At 36.5% G+C, this 23,159-nt stretch overlaps 1 protein-coding gene across 1 annotated transcript; it reads right to left on the minus strand.

Moving 5' to 3' along the window:
- Positions 1 to 621: 621 nt before the first annotated feature.
- Positions 622 to 22,425, minus strand: LOC124373516 (GDP-D-glucose phosphorylase 1-like; the record flags this gene model as incomplete). The annotated part of the gene is given in 7 exon segments (XM_046831876.1): positions 622 to 726; positions 4,001 to 4,103; positions 8,575 to 8,716; positions 8,945 to 8,969; positions 8,971 to 9,093; positions 18,417 to 18,618; positions 22,220 to 22,425. Coding segments are annotated over 6 exon segments (546 nt in total), but the record flags the coding sequence as incomplete, so codon positions are not given.
- Positions 22,426 to 23,159: the final 734 nt, after the last annotated feature.

The following is a 23,159-nucleotide window of genomic DNA, read 5'->3' on the forward strand; positions in this document are numbered from 1 at the left end:
CCTTCTTATTCTATAAAAGTCTTCGCTACCTTGACTAGACTAAGGTACATTGGTATTATACGGAGGTCACTATTATACAGCACGCTGCAGTAGATAAGTTAGATTGGTTATCATAAATATGTTACTAGTAGTACCAAAGTTAAAGTTAACCTTTACAAGCGCTCACATGATCTGATCTTGAATTTGAATTTGGGTACTATCTTGAGGGATGGTTTTTTTTCTGTCAGAAGTATGGACAGGCGCCAAAGACACCAATAAGGTCAAACAAGTTGGATGATTAAGCACATGATCTGAGGTCGGGCAAGTACCCATCGGAAATTTACCTGGCCATCAGTGCAATCTCCAGGCATCACTGTGTTCTGGTGAAAGAAGAAAATTATCCATCGAGATAAATTTAAGCTCAAATTACATAAGCAATTGTAAAAGTTGACTAACTTTTTCTATTTATAACAAGTACATATTTATTTTTGTTTAAAGGAGAGGACGATCCTCTTTTAAGCCTTATTCTGTTTTATTATTTATCTTTTTATATCTCGTAATAGCAAGTAGTAGATGGTGGCCTCCATATAATACCTAAGAACTTAGAATTATGGTAATATTTATATATCTTTTGATGACTTACCCCACAAATTCCTGTATATCAGTGTGTTTTGACAACTGGAACACAAACCCCTGGCTGGGAAATGACAATAACACATAACAGGGGCCTGCTAGGTGTTCTACTTCCTACAACATAACTGAGAATTACTAAACAGTTTTGGGCAATGTTTTAAGTACACTTAATAATATAATTAAAATTAGTTTTACAGCACGTTTTTAAAACAGTCTTAAAATTTAAAAAAAGTAAAAGATCCTGCATTCAAACAGATCTATAATCCCATTCAAATTTTGGTACAAATGTGAAGTAATGACTTTAATCAACATGAAAATACTAATAAATTAAAAAAAACAAAAAATACTTTAGGCATATGGTTGATGATCATTTACGTATCTATCCATTTCTTACATCTCATGATTAGGCAGCTTGACTGTCCTGTAGTGGAATTGCCAGATTTTAACTTCATACGACACATGTCTCATTGATTGGCTGAGTGTTAGCAAACCCAATCAACCAGTCTATAGGTCTGTCTGGACAACGGACCTATAGACTTAAACTTGCTAGACTTTAAATGACACAAAACCTGGAAATTGCATAAATTTTACCGCAAACTGTTTTATAAAGTATAAACAACTAAAAACTGCTGAGTACTCACCTAAAAATTGTGAACTCTGAGTCTGAAGTCCTCTATGAGTAGAATAAAATGTTTATTTACAATATGTACACTATTTACACTGTTTTAGTTTTATATTAGTCTACTTTGAGCAAATTTGCTATATCAAGCACTGAGGGTGGTAACCTTCCTTGCACCCAATACATATGGTTCTCGATCTTTTCCTTCCTTTTTTCATATAGTCAGGGCCTCTCTTTGTGCAAACAAAACAGGTTTTTTCTCTCTTCCCCTCCAGCTTCTCAAGACCAAAAAGCCTTTTGCCTAAACCACTGTCACCAGCACCTCCAAAGTCCCGCTATCGCAAAGGAAGCCACTCCTCTGTTACTGATTCTATAACAGACACACAGAACTGGTATCTTGACAATGGCTGTGTGTTCCTTGTTCTTGTGTTTTTTCCTTATATATAATGTAGCTATTTAGCACCATTCTCGCAAACAGGTTGAAACACTACCTTCTTCCAATACTTCACAGTCCTGCGTTCATCGAGGTAGGAGTACAGCATCATATCATTACTGTCGATGCCTCCCATGTATCTATTGTAATCAATGATGGCAGCAGGTTTAGTTTCTGTACTCATATCATGTCTTCTCTTTGTATTTTCTGTATCTTTTATGTCAGCTTTGGTTGTCAGAAGTAGCACCGGCTTTTTTGTGTTTTCTTTTGCCTATAGGCTAAGGCTATAACATTTTGTTTCCTCCAGTACTTCTTTTCGCCAACTTCTATAGTATCTGAGGCTCCTATTGGTAAATCTTTACGCGTCTTTCTTACTGTGCCTGTAAAAAATATTTTGTTTGCATATAGTTCTCTTACTAAACTCACACTTGTGGAACAATTATCACAGAAGACGTGATATCCTTTCTGAGTATAGTTGCAAGCCACTAACAAATTTTTTACTACACTGTACCCAAGGCCATACTTATTTATGTCTTCTTTTTCTTGTTCATTTTTCTTCCCTTTATAGCAGCACATACTCAGGCGGTAATTGCTAACTGAATCTACAAGGACCCAAAGTTTAACCCCCAATGAAGGTGATGCTTGTTGGGCATGTATTGCATTAGTTGGGTTTGGCTCTTGGTGCCAATTAATGATTCATCCACCGAAAGTTGCTGGTGACCAGTGTAAAATAGTTTTGAACAGGGTGTTACAATGTTCAAGTACAGGTGCAAACTTCTGAGCTCATAAGTAGGTTCATTCACTTTTGGTAAAGTCTCATTGTTCACTACATGAAAGAAACTAAGTAGGGCCTCAAACCTATTAGTATTTCTTTTGAACATTAGGCTAAACCATGGAGTTGATTGAGACTTGGTTGTGTTCCAATATGATCGAATCGATGGTTTACTAATGAGCCCCATGTTTAAAACTACAGCAATAAATGCTTTTATTTCTGTGAATGAAACAGGAAACCATTGTCTCAACATACTATGGGGTGAAGCATTGCCAAACTTTGTTCGAATTTTTTGGGCAGCATAGCGGTTTGTTTCTGTTACAAAAAGGTTAAGGAAGGCGTGTGTAAAGAAAAGATTGAAGTAATCAATAGGGTTGGTTACGTTAGGAACATGTCGAGAAGGCCCAGGTATTTCATTGAAATCAAAAGAGTGAGTGATATTTTCACTTTCTACCTCATTAATTCCTTGCCAAATTTTGTTATCTACTTCCTCATCTTCTGAAGAAGAGGAACTATCACTAATTACTTGCCTACGGAAAAATTTGTCCTGTAGATGTTGCCTAGCAGTAGCAGTCTGTGACGTACTAAGCCTAGGTTGTGTAACATTATTCTAAGCTGATGTAGATGGTATCTCAGGTGTTAAGTCTTTAGCACTAAATAGGCCTACATTTCTGCCATTGTCACTATCATATTTAGGATCATACATCGGATCAAGGTCACTATCATCGTCAAAAATATCAGATAATACCGAATCGTCATCTGAAAAGTCAATATTCAATTGTCTGTCAACTTCACTTAAATGTTCTGCTAGGTTTGAGTCACCCATTATTTACAAAATAAAACAATATTTCATACTGAAAGTACCGAAACAATAATATAACTGTCTACTCACACAAACGTAACTAACATCAAAATAAACACAGAAGTGGAACAACACAACACAGTCTACTAAACGTAAACAAATTGTATATGTATGAAAATAATATTATAAGTTCTGAAACCACTGGTGTTGCTAAAATTGAACACTTAAGAGCCATTTATAATAACTTATACCATGCCGACGACATATCGTCGGCTGGGGTTTCTCGCATTATTTTTACTACCGGAATATCGTCGGCCTGGGGTTTTTAGACAGTGAAATTTACCGACGATATACCGGCGGCTGGGGCTCAAAGGGTTAACAAGAATCAATAATTTTTACTAGTCTTTAAGCATAATGGTAAATTATGCCATTGACTTTATCACTCATATTATTATTTTACATATTATTACTACCATCATATAAATAAATTATGGGCTGAAATCATCATTAACAAAATGTTCAAATGTACAATAATATAAATAATAATAAATAAACTGGAATATAGTAAAACAATGTAACAACAATAGGAACAAATTATGAAATTATAACAACAGTAACAACAAGAATTAATCATACATTTTAAAAAGAAGTTTTATAGTTATATCAACAGAGAAAGTTAAAATATGTAAAAATACTAAATACTAATTTTAAAATATCATGTATATAAATGGATTTACTAATTTTTTAAATCTGGTAACTTACGACAGTTTCTAACAGCATCTGCTGCTGAAGGTGGAAAAAGTGAAAATGTAAGTGGTTGATAGAAGCATGAGCACAGAGACCATTAAAGCCCATCCTCACAGCTCTGCACACAATAAAATGTATCAATTACCACTGACAACAGTTTTTTTTTCTTATTAAAGAGTAGTAGAAATCATCAAGGATACTGAAATAAGGATTTTTTATGTTTTAATGGTGAAGGTTGGGGAAGATTTTTATGGTTAAATACTAGAACTGTACATCATTAAATTTTAAAACTAAAAAAATCATTAACTTTCTTGAATGAATAAGGCATTTTATTATGATAAATATAATAAAGACATAAATTAAAAGAAGGAACAGAAACTGTAAACTGAGTTTATTTCTGTTCATCTCAAAACAGTCGTGCAAACCATTTGCTAACCCAATTGGACTTAATTCAATAACAAACAGACTGTGCAATTGACTCCCCTTGGTCAAAAACCAATTACGTACAGAGTCTCATGAGGTCAGGAGCTCATTATATCAATGTTGGTGAACAACACCAATTAGAGTATGTGTGAGCACTATTTATCATATATAAGAAATTTATAATAGCAAAATCAATGTAATACAAGTTCAGCAGTTAATTAACTACAATTACAATTAATTATATTATTGTAACAAAATGTTTTAGATTGGTCTTGGGAATTTCTTGGGAAAAAACAACTAATGTTGAATGAATCAAGAAAGACACACTAAAGGCTCTTATGTAAAAAATAATTGTGCACACTCTTGAGAGTAATTGCTTCATACTTTGGGTGTCCTAAATCACTAAAACACATGTAACAAAACTAAGTTTTTGTAATCAGTGTTAATTACTATGTCATGTTTGTACAGCCTTAATTTATTAATTCACTTTAAAATAAAAATTAATCATCCAAAATAAAAAAATAATAATTTCCAAACTTCTTAATCGTGTATTGGGTTCACCAACAGACAATATGATTGATCCTAAAAATCATTAATATTTAACATAACAAAATGGTAAATAGTAATGGTATTACAAAACTGGTAGACAGGCAAAAGTTACAAAAAGTGTGTAATAATTTGATTGTTTTATTTTAATGATGGGCCTATATCAACATGGGAAAGAAAAATTTCTTAATTTTAATTCGTTGATCAGTTCTTTTCTGTCATGTTCAACAGTACACAAATGCAATAAACAGAAAAAATACGTGAGTGAGACATAAACGTACACTGTGCGCGGTCCAAGGTGTTATCATGGAAAATTATGGCATTCAGGTAGTTTGTGAGGGACTACTAGTTATGCTCATACCCCACAAAGACCATTTAGGCCATCATGCTTAATTAGAGTTATAACTATAATGTAATACTTAAAACAGATATTTTTTTGTTATTTTTACACCAAAATCCCAAGTTTGATGTATATTTTAAAGCTGTTGATGCATTAAATCATATTTTTTTATTGATTATGTGGATCTTAACTTATTTATTTTGTTTTTTTAATATTATTGATACTCCAATAAACTGTAAAAAATCAAATTTATAAAATTGCTATTGTTATAAATTGCTATTAAAAATAAACAGTACTAAATGAATAATTCACACATTATATCAACACAATAACCTAGCAACTCAACCCAAAGTAATAAAAGTTACATATTTTCATGTGAAAATGACTCGCGTTGTGATAAGTTATGTAACAGCTCGCGTGGTGAGATTTTTTCTCACCTTTAGAATCAGGTTAAATGAAAGCCTTAAGAGAGTTACAAATACCTATTTATTAGCTCAAACTGAATGTAAATAAGTAATAATGTATAACAAATTGTATACACATGTTTTTGATACAAAAATAATAACATTTTTGAGGCTAGAAGGAAAACAGAAACAAGAACAAGTTAAGAATTTTCGATAAGCTCTGAAATGTACTGATGTGGTGAATTATTGGCTGTCTTCTTCTTCACTTATGTAGCAGTCGTTGCACGTGAATGTCTGCTTTTTGGTGTGCTCCTTACATAGCAGTTTTTTGCAGGAACAGCATCGATTCTGGGTGTATCGATTTTTTTTGCAGGGCAAAAGTCACACTTTGCCTTCTCTCCTTCTCTTCGACGGTTGTTTGTAGTTGCTACTCCTGTGGTTTTCTGAATTTTTCACGCAATGCAACAGGTAGAGTTGGAATGGAAGCTCTCATCACTTGAAATGGCTTGATGAGAGAGAGGGCAAGATTTTTGATAAACACTCTTCTGGGTAGTTTATTCGAAGTGTTGAAGTGAAACATTATCTGTCCATTTACTGTAGCTAAGTTTAGAAGTCCACAAAAAACTGTAAGTGGCCATCTGTTGCTCACTCTTGAAACTGAATATTCGCCCTTCGGCCTATCAACTACGTCAACTCCACTTTTTGTTTGATTATAAAAAGTTATAATATCAGGCTTGTAAGAATCTCCAGTTGATTCGTCTATTGCATCATCCCTGTGCATAGTCGATAGCATAATAACATTTTTCTTACTTTTTTTTGTTCGGAACATATGACACAAGAGTACATTTGTTTGGATCTTTTACCATAAGCAAAGATACTGCTGCATCTAGGACAACCTTTGATGTTTGTGATTTCTGGTGGTAACTGGGGTATGTTTTTCCTCAGGGTCCCAACAACTGTTGTTCTATGATTAGTAAATAGGTCATTTGCCAATGGTAAGGATGTGTAATAGTTATCCATGGTCAGATTCCTACCTCCATTCAATATCGGTTCTGCAACTCGTTTGACAACACGTCTGCAACGTCATTGGGAATCTTGTAAGGACCGTTGGGCTGTTTTGCAGGGTAAATCTCCATGCTGACGGTGAAAAATGTTTTGGCATCTGCTACAGCATAGATTTTGATGCCATACTTGGCGGGTTTATTGGCAATATATTGGCGAAATCTAGATCGCCCTCTGAAGGGCTCAAGCATTTCGTCAATGGTGGCAAATGCACCTACATTGTATGTGGCGCGGCAGTGGCTTACAAACTGTTCAAAAATGTCTCTTATTGGGGCTATGTTGTCTATTTTTTCCTCGCATTTCGTGTTTGCCTGTCATCGAAACGAATTCCTTGTACAAGAGAATGAAATCTTCTCTTGGACATTATAGTGCGGAAGATGTCTGGGGCAGTTCCATCTGTTGACCAAAGTTCGTCAGTATTTAAATGGTTTCCTTTCTTTATACCAATCAAATACAACAAGCCAAAGAATGCCATGATTTCTTCTTTGTTAGTAAGTGGGCAATCTCGTTCACCTCGAGAATAGTTTTGCTGCATTCGTTGTAACTGCTGGTTTGTAAACTGTACTATTTTCTCTATAATATCATCTGATATGAAAGCTTTCCAACAGTCGATTACTTCAGTTTTGTCCCTATAAGCTCTTTGTATAGAAGGAAGCTTTTGAACAATATTTTGAGGAGCAGTTCTTGTAACTATTGGTTTATGAACATGCCAAGCTGTGCCGTCATTGCCAACATAGGATAACATAGCTGCATTATTACTTGCCGTATTCCGTGAAGTGCTTGGAAGTCCCGTATTGTTCTTTGACGTGCTTGGAAGTCCTTGAATGAGTGGTGGGTTTGGAGCAGTAGAAATATGTTCATCAGGATGCGTATCAGATTGTTCAGAGTTAGTGTTGTGCTCACTATGTTCACTTTCGGCATCGGTATCAGAATGATTTTCAGTACTAACAAAGCTCTCTATTTCTTCTTCTTGAAGCAGCCAGTTAGCAATATTCTCATCGTTGACATTCATTATGAAACATGGTCTGCAAAAACTAATTAAAACATACTGAGGTCTGCACACTATTAAAACATAAACTATTATTAGAAAAAATACTAAAAGTGCGATCAAACGATGGAGAACGAGTAAACAACAACAAAAAATTAAGAACTACCGAAAAACTTTTACAAGAAAATCACTGACGGGGTCACTCGCATGGTGAGAAAAAACTTATCGAGAGCAGTCACGAGGTCGCTTGCGTGGTGAGAATACGACTGGCGGGGTGAGAGAGGTGCTTCCTCCTCCCCATCACACTACTCCCACCACTCAGAGCAGTGCCTCGATGCGTGTATATCCTTCCATAGATGTCTGTTGAGGATTACATGGAGCAGTTCAATTAAAATAAAATTATTTAAAGAAATAAATTTTTAAAATGCATTTGGGTGAAGTTTTTTCTCACCACGAGAGTTCTTGCGGGTTAATTGCATTTTACCCTCATATTTACAATATATTAAAAACTAAAACAAACTTTATTATGACAAAAACAGTAATAAAAGTATAAAGACCCCAATTCACAGTGACTTGACTAGTTTGTTTTACATTGGCTGACAATTCACTCAGACTGCAGAAGATCTAAGGTTACTAAGTGTGGCTCAGACCTCCTCTGGGAGTCATGTGGTGAAAATACTATCAGTTGACTAAGAAGGTAATCTTTTCACTTCACTTATAACTTATGTAATAGTTGGACAATAACTGATAAGTCTTGTAAGGATAAATGCTATGTACTATGTTTTTCTACAATAAAGACAAAATCATGTCAAAAATAAATACTTACGGTGATTTGGTCAGAAGAAACAACTCGATTGCAGCCAAAAGGCCGTCAGCAGTAACAACTTGAGGCAGGCAACTATACATGGCAGGCAGCAACAGGCAATGGCCTAACTCCAAGGGGCTCACATTTATCGCTAAATAATTTCCTACAAATTTACCACAAAATAATGTACTTGCATATAAAACACAATCTATTATAATATTAAACAGTAAAGCTCAATATGTACGAATGAACTTAATTAAATCCAATACACATTGTGCGTCTATATGACCATAATGAGTAAACAAAGTATGAAAATACAGAACCATATATGAACACTCACTTTTCATAAGTAAAAGTTACTAAGTACAAACAATAATCAAATATACCTTACCCTTATGTTGTCTGTTCTTATTCAAAAATTTCAAATAGTATTTCTCTTTTATCCATTTTTGTAAAGTTAAATATATGCTTGTCGAATTTCTGTTGCATACTCTGCATGTCAATTGGTTTTCTTCTGTGCAAAGCTCTGTTCAAGTTGAGCTAAAAACAAATTGGGAATATTACAAAATACTAACTAAAATACTAAATATTTTTTAACAATCAGCTTTTTTTAAATATTTTTTTTACTTTTATGTTGACATGCTAGTTGAATGTTATACAGAAAAAAATGTGCACCACAAGTAATATATCTAAGTACAATATACTATAAATAGTTTAAAATGCAATTTCAAAAAAATACAATTCATATACTACTTAAGATTGCAAATTCCTTATAAAAATATTTAAAAATCAAACAAAACCCGACTTTAAAGTTTGAAATCAATGCAAGTAACTGTTATAAGTATAAATTTCAATAAACAAGTGCCTTACATTAATAAATTGAGTCTTGAAAATACAAAAATAATGTGTATCATTTACAAATAAAATGGTACGAATTTATTAATTTCTTGAACTGATTATCCAAAATAACCATATGGTGTGACTGGAAAGGATTCAGTGCTCCAAGTAATAGTGAATTCTACTAAAGCGCTAGATTAGCAAACAAATTCCTGTTTCCACGTTATCAACAGTGAAAAAACCCATATCGGTTTGTTTAACTATTGCCATTTCAGCCACATATTTATCAGTTATTCTGAAATTTTGCATTTAAGTTTGTTTTATTTGTTCGCTAATTGATGTGTATGTATTTTTCATTAACTTGTCTTTCTCAAAATAACATTTCTACATTTTTATTAATCAAGATTGTCATAGATATATTTTGAGTACACTTATTAAAATATTAAGACTATTAAAATGTTCTTTAACTGAATCTATATTATTTAGATCTAATACTGTCCTCATGGATTTCCCTTGCTGATTTACTGTAATAATCTTGCCAGATTGTAGTCAGTGTCTTTGTGCAAAATAAATGTTTGACAGTGTCTTCAGTATAAAGGTGGGATAATTTCCTTAATACTTATTCCATAATCATTATTTTACTTACACTTCATTAATACGTGAACTCAGCTGAGATTTTCATCCACAAACCCAAGAAATTGGTATATTCTTTGGTGTAAAACAATTAGGTTGTTTTTGTTCCAGATTTAAACTGATTTGTTATAAAAACACCTTAGCAAGTGCCAAGTATAAGAGGCAGAAGGAATAAGCCAGGGAATGAACTACAGTATGCAGAGCTAGGTTAATTGAAGAAAAAAAAAGGAAAGAAGAAGGAATACAACAGGGATCAAATGCCTGCCAAAGAGATGAAATTAAATATGAAAACATAGGCAATATGAACGAGAGAGAACAAAGAAATCGGACCAGAAGTAAAAAAACAGACAGCACTGCAGGAAGTGACCAATGCATCACCTCCTTTTCCTGCATGCAGTGTCGAATACAATTCAGTAGAAAAATATATTTTTTTTTTTTTTTTTTTCCTTTGGGATATTGGGGTGGATTCATAGATCCTCACACGTCAACCTGAGCTTATTGTGTGCCCCTTTGATGTTAGAGGGGTAAGCCTATCTTCGTGCCCTTAATTAGGCTAAGAAGCTTTTCCCCGATACTAGCATCTGGTTCGTCGCCTGGTTGTTTGTCACCGAAAAGAGCCCTTCTCCTTGCTCCCAGTCTCTCACAGTCCAGTATTATGTGTTTTGCAGTCTCTTCAGACTTATTGCAGAGTCTACACTCCGAGGCCTCATTTCGTAAACCTAGAGTGTTTAGGTGTTTCCTGAAGTGGCCGTGTCCAGTGATCAAGGCAATCACTTGCTTAACCCGATCCCTGCCCAGCCCCATCAGCCATCTGGTGAATCCGGAGCTAGAATCGGCAAGCAGTCTTTTGCCGAGTGCTTGTCCTTGGTGACTCTGCCACCGCACGCGGTGTGTCTTCCTGGACCATTTGTTTATACTTTGGTAAGCGGCTGACTTGCTTATACCACAACTCGGTTCTGGACCGGTGTATGGCATGCTTGCTCCGCTTTTGGCAAGCCTGTCGGCGCATTCGTTGCCACCTATGCCTGTGTGGCCCGGTACCCAACCAAGACGCACACAGTTGCGTGATCCAAGCTTGCAGAGAGTGTTAAAGCACTCCCACACAAGCCTGGATGAAATGCTGTTGGAGTCAAGAGCTTTAAGAGCTGCCTGACTGTCTGACATTATACAGATGTTCATTCCCTGGTACCTTCTGGTGAGGCCTAGGTTGGCACAGGCTAGGATACCATAGATTTCGGCTTGAAATATGGAGCAGTTCCGACCCAAACTGCCGCTAAGGGCAGTTCTAGGGGATTGACTAAACACTCCATATCCAGTTCTACCCTTAATAAGCGAGCCATCCGTGTACCAGACAAAGCTCTTTCTTATTGTTGGGATGTTATCTTGCGATTTCCACTCATCTCTGGAGTAGAAGTCAACAGAGAATGGCTTATTGAATACGAACTCCGTTCTCATTGTGTCGGAGACCATTTCGAGAATAGCGCTTGGGTTTACAGCTTCAGTGATGGCGCCATGGCTCGCGTTAGACGCGCCATTCCTCCACAAGCCAGCAACCATCAGCCGATAAGCTGACTTACGCGCTTCAGCTTTTATATGGACATCAAGAGGTAGAAGTCCTAAAGCCACCTCGAGGGTCGCTGAGGGACTGCTCCTGAATGCTCCGGTTACAAAGATTGTGCCAAGCCTTTGTAAGCTTTCAAGCTTGGCTTTGGCAGTTACCTGATTCACCTTTGTCCACCACACTAATGAACCATAAGTGATTTGAGGCCTTACAACTGCTTTGTAAAGCCATAGTGCTATGTGGGGTTTTACGCCCCATGAGAATCCTGCAAGTCTCCTGGACGTCATGAGCGCCCACTTTGCTTTGTGCAGGATATTATTAAGATGATCATTCCACGTAAGCTTATGATCTAGAGTCAGTCCTAAATATTTGACTGTCTTTGACCACTCCAGCTGAGTGGATGCGAGTTTCAGCCTAGAAAGAGACTCTAGGTTCTTTTTCCTAGTGAATGGTACAACTACTGTCTTAGAGGGATTTACTTTCAGTCCCTCTCCCTGACACCAGTTGTGTACATGTTGAAGGTTGGTATTCATGATATCAACAACAACATTTGTATATTTTCCCTGTACCATAAGGACTATGTCGTCTGCATATCCTTGGACATAGATTCCGTTGTTAGTAAGGTCCTCAAGTAGACCATCTACTACTAGGTTCCACAGTAGAGGTGACAGGATGCCTCCTTGAGGACATCCCCTTGTGGGTGCGATCACAAGCGATACTTCATTAAGATCGGCCCTGATCCGTCTGGAGCACAGCATGGCCCTAAGCCACCGGCACAGAGCTGGCTCGAGGCCACGTCGCTGTGCTCCACTTACCATTGCAGTGAATTTGGCATTGTCGAAAGCTCCTTCAATGTCTATGAAGGTGCACAATGCCAATTCCTTGGCGGACAGGCTATCCTCAATCCTACTGACTAGTTGGTGCAGTGCTGATTCACAGGATTTGCCTTGCTGGTATGCATGTTGGTTGCGATGAAGGGGAGTGTCTGAGAGAACTCCCTTTCTCAGGTGCCTCTCCACCAGTCTTTCTAATGTTTTCAGTAGAAACGAAGATAAACTGATGGGACGAAAAGATTTAGGGACAGAGTAGTCCGCTCTCCCTTTTTTAGGGATGAAGACCACCCTGTTGAGACGCCAGACTTGTGGTATGTACCCATAGGCTAGGCTCGCCCTGAATAGTTCACATAGAAGGGTAAGGAGATTCTCCGGCCCTTGTTGAAGCAGGGCCGGAAAGATTCCATCCCCTCCTGCAGATTTGAAAGGGGCAAATTTAGAAATTGCCCATTTGGCTTTAGAGAGAGTGACAATCCTTCTGGCAATGGCCCAGCTACCACGACAAGCTCTTGGCCGTGAGCCTGCCTCGCGGTTACCAGACGTTCCAGTGTCGTCATTCTCAAAGATACAGTCAGGGAAGTGAGTCTCAAGGAGAAGTTTGAGGCTATCACTAGACCCGGAAGTGTGTTGACCTCCCTGGGACCTTAAAGATCCCAAGTGACCGGTTGGACTTGAGGCTAGTAAGCGTTGCAGTCTAGCTGCCGCGCTTAACTCATTTACCTTCTGTGTAAACTGCCTCCAGGAACTTTGTTTTGCTTTTTTAATCGCTAGGCTGTATTCTGTAAGAGCTCTATGATAGGACTCCCAGATACGGCTCCTTTTGCATTGATTGTACAGCTTCCTGACATTAGCCCTTTTGCGAGCGAGGTCCGCAGTCCACCACTTAGTATTGGTTCGACTCTTCCCCCGTCGCAATGGGCAATTGTCGTGGAAGCTATTGATTATAGCATTCTGCAGGTCAGAAGCTATCTGATCTATGTCTGTGAAGCATCGCACCCTTCCGCCTACCGATCCCAACTGTGACTGAAGGTCAGACTTATATCCCAACCAGTCAGTCCTCCTGGGATTGCGATAGAGGACCTCTGCAGCCTCATCTTGCAGGTTAAAGCGGATATACCTGTGATCCGATAATGAGGCCTCTTCGCTTACGTGCCACTTATCAACCATTCCAAGTATACCTTGTGTGCAGATTGTTATGTCAATAACTTCTTGTCTAATTCGTGTTGCGAACGTAGGGCGGTTACCTTTATTACATATAAAATAGGTCCCTACTTAGAAGAAATTGTAAAAGTGCCTCACCTCTGGGGTTAGTGTTTGTGCTGCCCCATCCAGCAGAGTGATGGGCGTTGGCGTCACAACCTAGAAGAAGTTGTTGACGTCTGGCTTGTGCTTCTTCCACCAGGAGCTCTAGGTCTCTTGATGGAGGGAGTTCCCTGGCATCATATGGCAGGTATACGGAGCCTACAATTGTGCTCTGCACTGTGCCTCCATTCTTCCAGGTCAGTGTGCCCACAGTAAGATCTCTGGAGCAGAATTCGTTGAGGGTTAGAAAATCCAAGCCTCTCCTCAACAGGATGCAGGTTCTGACATTTCCTTAGAGAGGTGCAGTAAATTAACTTACCTTTGGTTTCATTTAGGCCCGCCACTCTCCCTTGGTGAAGCCATGGTTCTTGTATCAATGCCAGATCAAATCCCTCTTGGAGGAAGAACTGGCAGAAGGCTGCCGAGGCAGCTCTACTGTGCTGGAGGTTGATTTGTAGAACTCGTGGCATTGTCCTTGACTGTCGAGGAGACAATTGAGACCTGCCAGAGTCCTAAGTTGGCTCTACAGTTGGAAGCCTTCACAGCCTTGTAGCAGACCTCGTCCAGGAAGCAGACGAATCCGTAACCTTTCGGGTCTGGCTTGGATGGAAGGATTTTCCACTCGTTTACATTCAGGTTGGGGTTCTGCTTATTAAACATCTCAAGTACCTTTTCAGGTGTCTTCTTCAGAAGCTTCGGGTGAGCTCTGAAAAACACCCTAGTGGACCTCAAGATGTCCTTACGCAGTCCCACTCTCAGAGAGATGTCATCTCCCAGAGGTTTTATCCTTTGAAATAACTTCTTCCAGCCAACGTTTGGTGTGTTCGTTGATGCAGGAAGCAATTAAAACACCTTTCTCTAGGTAGGTGCCCGCAAAACGATGGAACGGAACCATCCTCCAGGGGTTGGATTTCTTCCATAATTGCGTCCTCGATGGCTTCTCCTTGCTCTGCACTTAGCTTCGCTTCCGGGTAGCCTTCGAGGGCTATGGCCATTTTGATTGCTGCGACCTCTCTGTAGGTAGCCTTGGGTGTGCTACCAGAGGCCTCGGGATCGTGGGCTTCGGGCTTTTGGGTTTCCCTCCTAGCCTTCTTTGCGGGTCCCTCCGCGGAGGGCGGGGTGACCAAAGTGCCTCTGGGGCGCCTGGCCGACCCCACCCCCGCCTTGGCACCCGCAGTTGGGCCCGGAGTTGAGACCTCCTGCCGTTCTTGATTCTTTTTCCTCTTCTTTTTCCCCCTCCTCCACTTGGAAGGGTCAAAAGCTTCACCCTTTTCGAGAAGTTTAGCCTTTAGTGCTTCTCTTCTTTGAGCAGTGGTGAGATTGGGCCTCTTCATTCTAAGGTTGCCGAGTTGCTCTGTGGCATCATCCAGCGTACCTGTAGACTTGGGAGTGCTTGGGCTGTTGAGGAGCTGATCTTCTATATCTTGAAGGGATTTTGCTTCCTCAGCGCTTGTGCTGCCTTCCTCAGATAAAGCCTTGCCATGTATGGGAGCTTCAGTGTGCAATGGAACCTCCTGTGTTCCTAAGGCACTTTGTTGAGGAGAAGGTAGGGATGTTGGCATAACAACCTCTTGAGTTGTGTTGCCAGGTGGTGGTATGTGCGAGGTAGCTTCAGGAGCTACCTCAGCAGGAAGAGGTAGGTTTGAAACAGCTTCAGGAACTGTTTCAAGGGTTGGTTTGTTTTGATTTTTGTGTTTGTTTTTTTTCCATGTTGTTCCCACGAGAAGCTAGGGAATGGAAGGTCCACCCAGACAGAGCCCCGCATGCCTGGGTAAGCTGCTTTTAAACTGGAGGGTCGCCGGTGTCCAGAGTCCGCATAGTAAAGACTGGTTTGCCACCAGCCATTCAGCCCTGGCCTACGCTGTTCCACCGTGGCTTGGCCCCTAGTGGGAGAAATGAAAGGGAAACTAGATCGAAGAGTTGAGGAACTTTACCTCAGATAGAAGAGAGTGAAGAAGAGAGATAGGCTGACACATAGAAAAGTGTGCCAGCCATAGGCCTCCAGAACAAGAAGAGAAGGGATCTGGAGCATTAGCTAGGGTACCTCGGGGTCGCCATTACCCGTACGGCCTTGAAAGTAAGACCGCCCCTGAGGGCAGAAAAATATTAGAAGGGACAAACCAAAAGCTTATAGAACAGTTGAAATCCAAAAGAAGAAAATAATTGAATAAGAAAGAAAAGTTGCTAAGTACAAGAAGCATTTTAAAGACCTTGTGCCTTATGCTGCCAACAAAATGTTATCAAACGAGTTGAACACTTTACAGAAGCTTGTCCCAGGGACTAATCTTATTGTTGAATTTACAATAAGTAAAGGGAAAAACTCTCATCTTCAAAACTTTTTACTGGAATATACCAAATAGATCTATCAGAAGATGAAATAGTCATGAAAAGGTTGCAGTAAGAATAATTCGTTATTTTCTGTTGATGAAAGTGATGTAGTGTCCGTCAAATAAAGGGTCTGTTGCTAACACAATCTGTCAGGGACTGACTCGAAAGTATAAAAAAAAACCATTACTTTGCATAATTGCACTTGTTGCAGATATTTTTGTAAACAATTCCATATGCAATATATAACTCTTTAATTATCATAACATGTTTATAAAAACTATTTTGTTAATGTCTGTAGAACACAACCTCAAAAACACAAGAGAACAGCAGCACAGGTAGGAGGTAGCAAAAAATGAAATAGGCTCCAATAAACACAGAAAGTTTATTCCCTTTCCTACAATGGAATTTATAAAATCTGTCTTCAAAAGCCTCTTTAAACCAGAATTGCTCAGTAAGAGGCTACATGGGAAACACAAAAGCCAAACAAGAGTGTAAATAATATCATCTAGGCAAGACTTTCGAAAACTGAATTTATTGGAATAAAAACCTATCATTTAGGTGTGTATGATGTTTAGGTGTGTAGGTCTGCTATTGCAACATTTAACAGTGGACAAACTGATACGTGTAAAGTGCTAGAAAAATGTTGTGTACCTGTTGGGGAAAAAATACAGTGACATAAATGAAGGAAATTAACAGAAACTGAATTTGTGTTCAATCCAAACCACTGCAGGATTGAAAAAAAAAACAGCCAGACAGAAAAAGAGGCAGGCCAAAAGAAGGCTAGGGAACTGTGCATAGGACACAATTGACTCAAGCTATGGTGCTAAGTAATGGTACCTCAGCAATTCATTTTTTTAGTTTCCTGTCATATTTATACGTAACAACAAAAGTTTATCAAAATCATAAACATCTATTACAAAACATAGTGAAATTAAAATGTATTGCTCATAAGTGAATAAATCATGGATAAAAATTATATTTATTATGATGGTATGAACAAAAATAATCAAAAAACCCTTACTTGTAACCTGTTTTCTGTTTGTCACCAATTTTTAAATTTTAAGTATACCTTCAATGAAAATTATAACAAAACACAAAAAATCGGCTCTGCCAACAACTTTACATTGTTCTATGAGTTTCAAATTATAGTTAAAACAATACAATTTTGAATTGACCTAACACTTTAATGTTTTTTGTGTTCCCATTGAACTAATTGCTTACTATGGATTATAACATACAGTATCTAATGATTTAGACAAATCCATTTAAACTTCTAAAAAAGTTTAATTATTTTCCATGGAATTAATAACAAATTCAACAAACTCAATTACTGCTGTTATTGTTGTTTTTCCAGACCGGAAACCATGCTTACAAGAAGAGTATAGTTGATTTTCTTTAAAGTATTTCACTAATCTAATGTAAATAACCTGTTCATATATCATAGATACAAAAGAGAGCAATGATACTAGTATGTAATGCAATATCTATGATCTCTCCACTTTTGTGTATCTGAATTACCTTTACAATTTTATCTGTCTGGAAAAATACTTGATATAAAAGATGGGTTTATCAAGTGCAACAGAGGTTTTAGATTTTGGTTATTAGCAAACCAAGTTTAATTTGTATAACAAAAAAAGTGTTGCCATATAATAGAATCTCATCTAGGTCAGGAAATCATAAAAGTTAAGATGGTCAACTAACATTAACTTTTTTTAGCCTACAATATGCTTTTCAGAAACTAAATAACACATTAATATACTAGTTTGTAGTTTTTCTAGCTTTAAGACATTTGGTTACTGAAATTTATAATACCTCACTTGCTTTTTAAGAGTTGGTTGTAGTGAAAAAACTTTGAGTTTTCCCTCATAATGACAATCTTAAAACTCATGCACTTCTTATGATCTAATTTGGTATCATTGCATAATTGGATATGTCTTATTTTAAAGATATAATTAATATGAACTAAAAAATAAACCTTTCTGTAAAGTGTATACTTTTAGAGTATTTCAAATGATGATGAAATAAAAGGATTTATTTGAATACACATGAATTATATCTTAAGATGAGATTTTTAAGTATTTTTAATATGACATATCCTATTCTTCTATGACAGACAATAAAGTTGTAAAAGTGTGTGAGGTTTAACATTGTTCTTATGGGACTATAATCAAGATGGCTGCCAGTACAGCTGGCTCTCAATATAATATTACTAAATTCATAATTCTTCTTGTAACATTAATGATCTCTCAATAATATGATAATGATGATTTAACCTTATGAAATAAATATAGGCCTGATCAGAGACCAGTGTGATCATTGAAGCAATCTGTGTAGCCCTCTATTAAATGTAAATTGCAAATAAAACAAACCTGTGCTAAATATTTATATTTTCCAGGGAGAACTTTTGATCCATCCATTTTTAATCTGTATCTGAAATAACCACCTTCTTCGTGCATGGTATGCCACTTATTTTTTACTAGCTCATCAAAGTGAGTCATTTCATCACTATTCCATTGTGTTATATAAACAAAATCTGCTTCTGAATACTCATAAATGGAGGTCATGTTGAAACTGAAAAATTATTCACAATTAATTAAAAGTGAATCATCTAGGTATGTAACTAAGGGTAGATTGAACAGCGTAATACTCTTTGATAGTTTGTAAACATTTGTGTAAAAGTTGGCATTGTCAGCAAAGCGAAGATTTTGGATCCCAAGGTATAAAGTGCAATATTATTAATTAGCAGTGAAAACAAAATTGGGGCTAACAGATTCTTTAGGCACAATGAAGGGTAAGAATCAGTTTAGAAACAGCCAACTAATCTTACTTGGAAAGTACAACTTGTGAGATACTCAATACCCAGAAAGAATCACAGAACTCATTATGTCAAATCTCTGAAAGCTTGGCAAATAAGTGTCAAGGACTAACTGAATCAAATGTTTTTGAAAAATTCATGTAAAAGTTATCTACTATGTGCCATATTAAAAAGGTCGAAAAAATATGTTTCTACAATGTCACAAGATTGTCAGTGATTGACCTTCCTCAGCAGAAACCACACTGTTCTAGAATTGTTATGTTCTTAAACTTAAATGTGAGTTTTTTGAGCATCAATGCTTCAGAGTTTGGCTATCGATGACTGAATGACCATTGGACAACAATTCCATATATCAGCCAGATTTCCTGTCTTACAACTTTGTAACATATACCCCTTTGAGAGTTTTCTATTATGAAAAGATACCTGTTTACAAACAAGAAGACAAAGTTAGTCAAAAAATTAAACTTCAAGAGCAGGGTGGTGACATTCTTCCTCTAAAATAATCAGATGGGTTTTTCAGAGTTAAAAAAAGTCACTACCAAATCCAAAAGCATATACCCATTCATTTAGTATTTTATTTACTTATATGATATTAGTAAAACTAACAATCCTGCCAGTCCATAAGGTAAATAAATTGAAATTACCTGCAATCAGTATTGGGTACATATGTTAATTGGACATAGGAAGAATTAAGGTACGGAATTAATTGATCTGTTGATTTCTAAGTAAATAGACACCACAAATCAAGCGTAGTTATTAAGTTTAATTGCAACAAATGTGCAAGCATTCCATATTATTATATTTGAAGGAAATAGTATTAGTCGGATTACAGTTACAATCCATAACACCTTCATTTCACACCACACAGGACAGATCTGCTCAGTACTGATAAAACAAAATGAAGCTACAGGTCCCTATTCGATGAGACACAATTTTTTGCAATGAGAATCTCCGAATACTAACACCTACACAGTACACCTACACCTACTTAGTAAAGAGGCATGGGTAGATGTGTATGAACCAATTATAATCGTTGGTATATAATAATCGAATATTGAATACGGGACTATCATTCGGCCTCAACATATCTATAATCATAATAACGATTATGGATGAATTAAAATAATTTATTTAATATATACAGTTACAATCTGATAAAGAATAAAACATTACAATCAAACAAACAATTAGAATAGGATATAGGAAAAACTCATAAATAATAACGAAATGATAGCAACATAACAAACATTTAAAATATAAAATTGGAAATTCACAGAACTATTTCAAGAAGTGGTTGACAGCATCATCTCCAGAAAACTGCACCTTTCTTCTATACAAATACTCAAAGAGAAAATCTAAAATTAAATTGGCTGGTATACCAATTTTTAAACTTAGTTTCACAAGCTTTTGTCTCCATGAGCTTTTGACTGTCTATAGGTAAGTATTAATTAGCACCAGTTGCAGATCTAAAAAGTTTTCACTACAGTAGATGATAAAATATAAAAAAACACATTCACTTGACCCAAAATATGCCTTCCACATGTCTGTGATTATTGTTCACATAATGGGTTTTTTTGGCATCGGACCTACACTTTAAAGCCAAGAAAAACAAACACTTTATCAGCTTTTAAAGCAATTTCATTAAGTTTTCTCAAATTCACTGTCATTTTTGACTAAGACAAAGTCACTTATTCAAAAGTCAAATAAGTGTTTTATCTGAAAAAGTGTTTACAGTTGATACAGACAACATAAATATACATATACATATGTACATATAGATTGTATACATAAATATACTGTTAAAAGTAATTAATCAGTTAGTTATATCGATGATAATGATTAAATAATATTGTTTGTTAATAACGATATTTTTAAAAACCGAGTCTATTTATCATACTCTACCCCTTTTTTTTAAGTGATTGAACTAGCCCAAGCCTCACATTTGGGGGTACCAGATATCCAGAAGGCAATCGTGGTAACACGTAAATGTGGCCACACCAGATCTAGTGTTAATATTTGTGCAAGTTTAGTTTGTAAACACCTTCTTAAGTGGAAATGAAAGTATATGGTACTTTGGTATTATCCAGAGGCCACTATTTTTGGAAGAGATTTCTTACTGGGAACCTAAAGAAAACTAAATTTTTAGAAAGAACAGATTTTATATGATGTATACATGTCATTATGACGATCGGTTCTTGTTTTCTACCTTCCTAAAGGAAACGATGTCGGTGAAAATGAGTCCACTATGCCCATATCTATTACTTCTTATTATACAATATAAATAGATTAAGATTAGGTCATCAGAAAATACGTTACAGTACCAAAGCTAATGATAACCTTTACTAGTGATCTTTTCTTGCTTTTGAGAACTATCTCGAGGGATGTTTTTCTTTTTCAGCCAGAAGTGCGTGGAGGTGCCACTGAATCCTGGCCATAGATGGCCAGTGGCATTTCGATCGGTCTTTTCCAACCTCAGATCACATCAGACTCAGATTGTCCAACTTTTTCAATGTCTCGCACGTGATCTGAGGTCGGGAAAGTACCAATCAGAAACGCCCCTGGCCATCCTACACTTCTGGCGATCACTTACAATAGTACCTAAATTAAAGCTAAGATAACGTGAGTGCACATTAACATTTAATATGTTTAGTACATACCTATGTATTTACCTACTTACATAGCCTAATACAAAATAGTAGATATGGACACAATGGCCCCCTTCTCGCTGACATAGTTTCTTTCAACAAGGAAAAAACAAAAACTAATCGTCATGACAAGTAATTTTCACAGTAAGTCATATAAAGTGTGTTCTTTCTATTGTATTTACTTTAGGTCCTCCTTAATAGTGGCCTCCAAGTACACTATTAGGTCAATAAGAAATTACTGAAAGTGCTTTTAGATCGTTTTAGGTAACTTGTGTAAAGTAAATATGTCTATTCTATTAATTATTAAATAATATACATTTAATGCAAGGTGTAAAAACTCCAAAAAACCGGGGTTAGTGTATTTCTAACCCCCATCATACCATGGACCTACTAACTTGTAACTATTCTTATCAGTTAAGAAAAAAACAACTAAAAATAAGCCCAATTTATGTAAGGTAAGGTTATAAGTACTTGGGTAGAGTAAGTTGCACTTCCTCACCAAATATATACTGCTGTAACTTGCAGCACATTTACCGAAATTTTAGATCAAGTCAGTAAGGACAAATTATGGTTACAATTGGGCTGTTACAGCATTTATTTATTATTACAGTACCTAGTATTATGAATACATGAACATTTATTATTCAAGCATACACTACTCTTCACGCTATGTGCTTAGTAACAATATGAAGATTTAAAAAGACAGCTTTACCTAACCAATCAAACACATCAGCTTTTTTCCTCAATAGGAAATTTATGCGTTACGCACCTAGGTTCTCCGCTTTAGAGCTTCCCGCTACTAAACAAACTGTAAACGTTGAAGCGGATTTTTGAATTTTCGCATCAACACAACACGTAACTCATCGTCCACTAAGTTAGACGTGACACGTGACTATATTTATTTACGGAGTGGCTATATGCCCGGTCACCGGTCTTGGTTTCAAAGAACGGGAACGACTATGACGTCACAGACTGTGACGCAAAAGGTTTTGAAGTAGCTCTAGCACTGTGCATTGTTATTAAAATAGCGGGTTGTAGAAAGTTTAGTTCTTTTGACCAGTTTAAAACTTATATCAATAATAAAGAAAATACGGACCATATTCAATTAAGCATAAGTGATTCGAGGTTTGCTATATACTTTAAACTGTACCAATATCCCTTCTATAAGAACCTACAGTCCTGCTTAAGTCCGATAATACATAAGTGATTAATAATAAAACTATTTTTAATCGGTAAATGGAAGAATTAATTTTCAAATATCTCAAGACGAGAGACTAATTTCCCTCTTACCACTTACATACAATATACAATGAAATCATAACCATTTGAGTGTTATTAGTAAATAAAACAAATGTTCCAGTTTTTTATGCTATTAAATGACATACATATTTAATATGACATAAATTATTTATCATTAATGATGATTTCTTTTAGTGACTATTAATTGAAACATTCCAGTAAAATTGCGAGAAACAAAACTATATCTTAATAAACCACGAAGTGTAGATTCTGGTAAATATTTGTTAAATATTTACAAATATTTACAAATAATTTTTTTTTATTTATTTTTTTTTTGTAAAATATTTGTAAAATACAAATATTTACAAATATATATATTTTTTTAATACATGGTTATTTTTGACGTGACAACG

Source organism: Homalodisca vitripennis, unplaced genomic scaffold (genome assembly GCF_021130785.1).
Source record: "Homalodisca vitripennis isolate AUS2020 unplaced genomic scaffold, UT_GWSS_2.1 ScUCBcl_5801;HRSCAF=12703, whole genome shotgun sequence".
In the NCBI taxonomy this organism is placed as follows: domain Eukaryota; kingdom Metazoa; phylum Arthropoda; class Insecta; order Hemiptera; family Cicadellidae; genus Homalodisca; species Homalodisca vitripennis.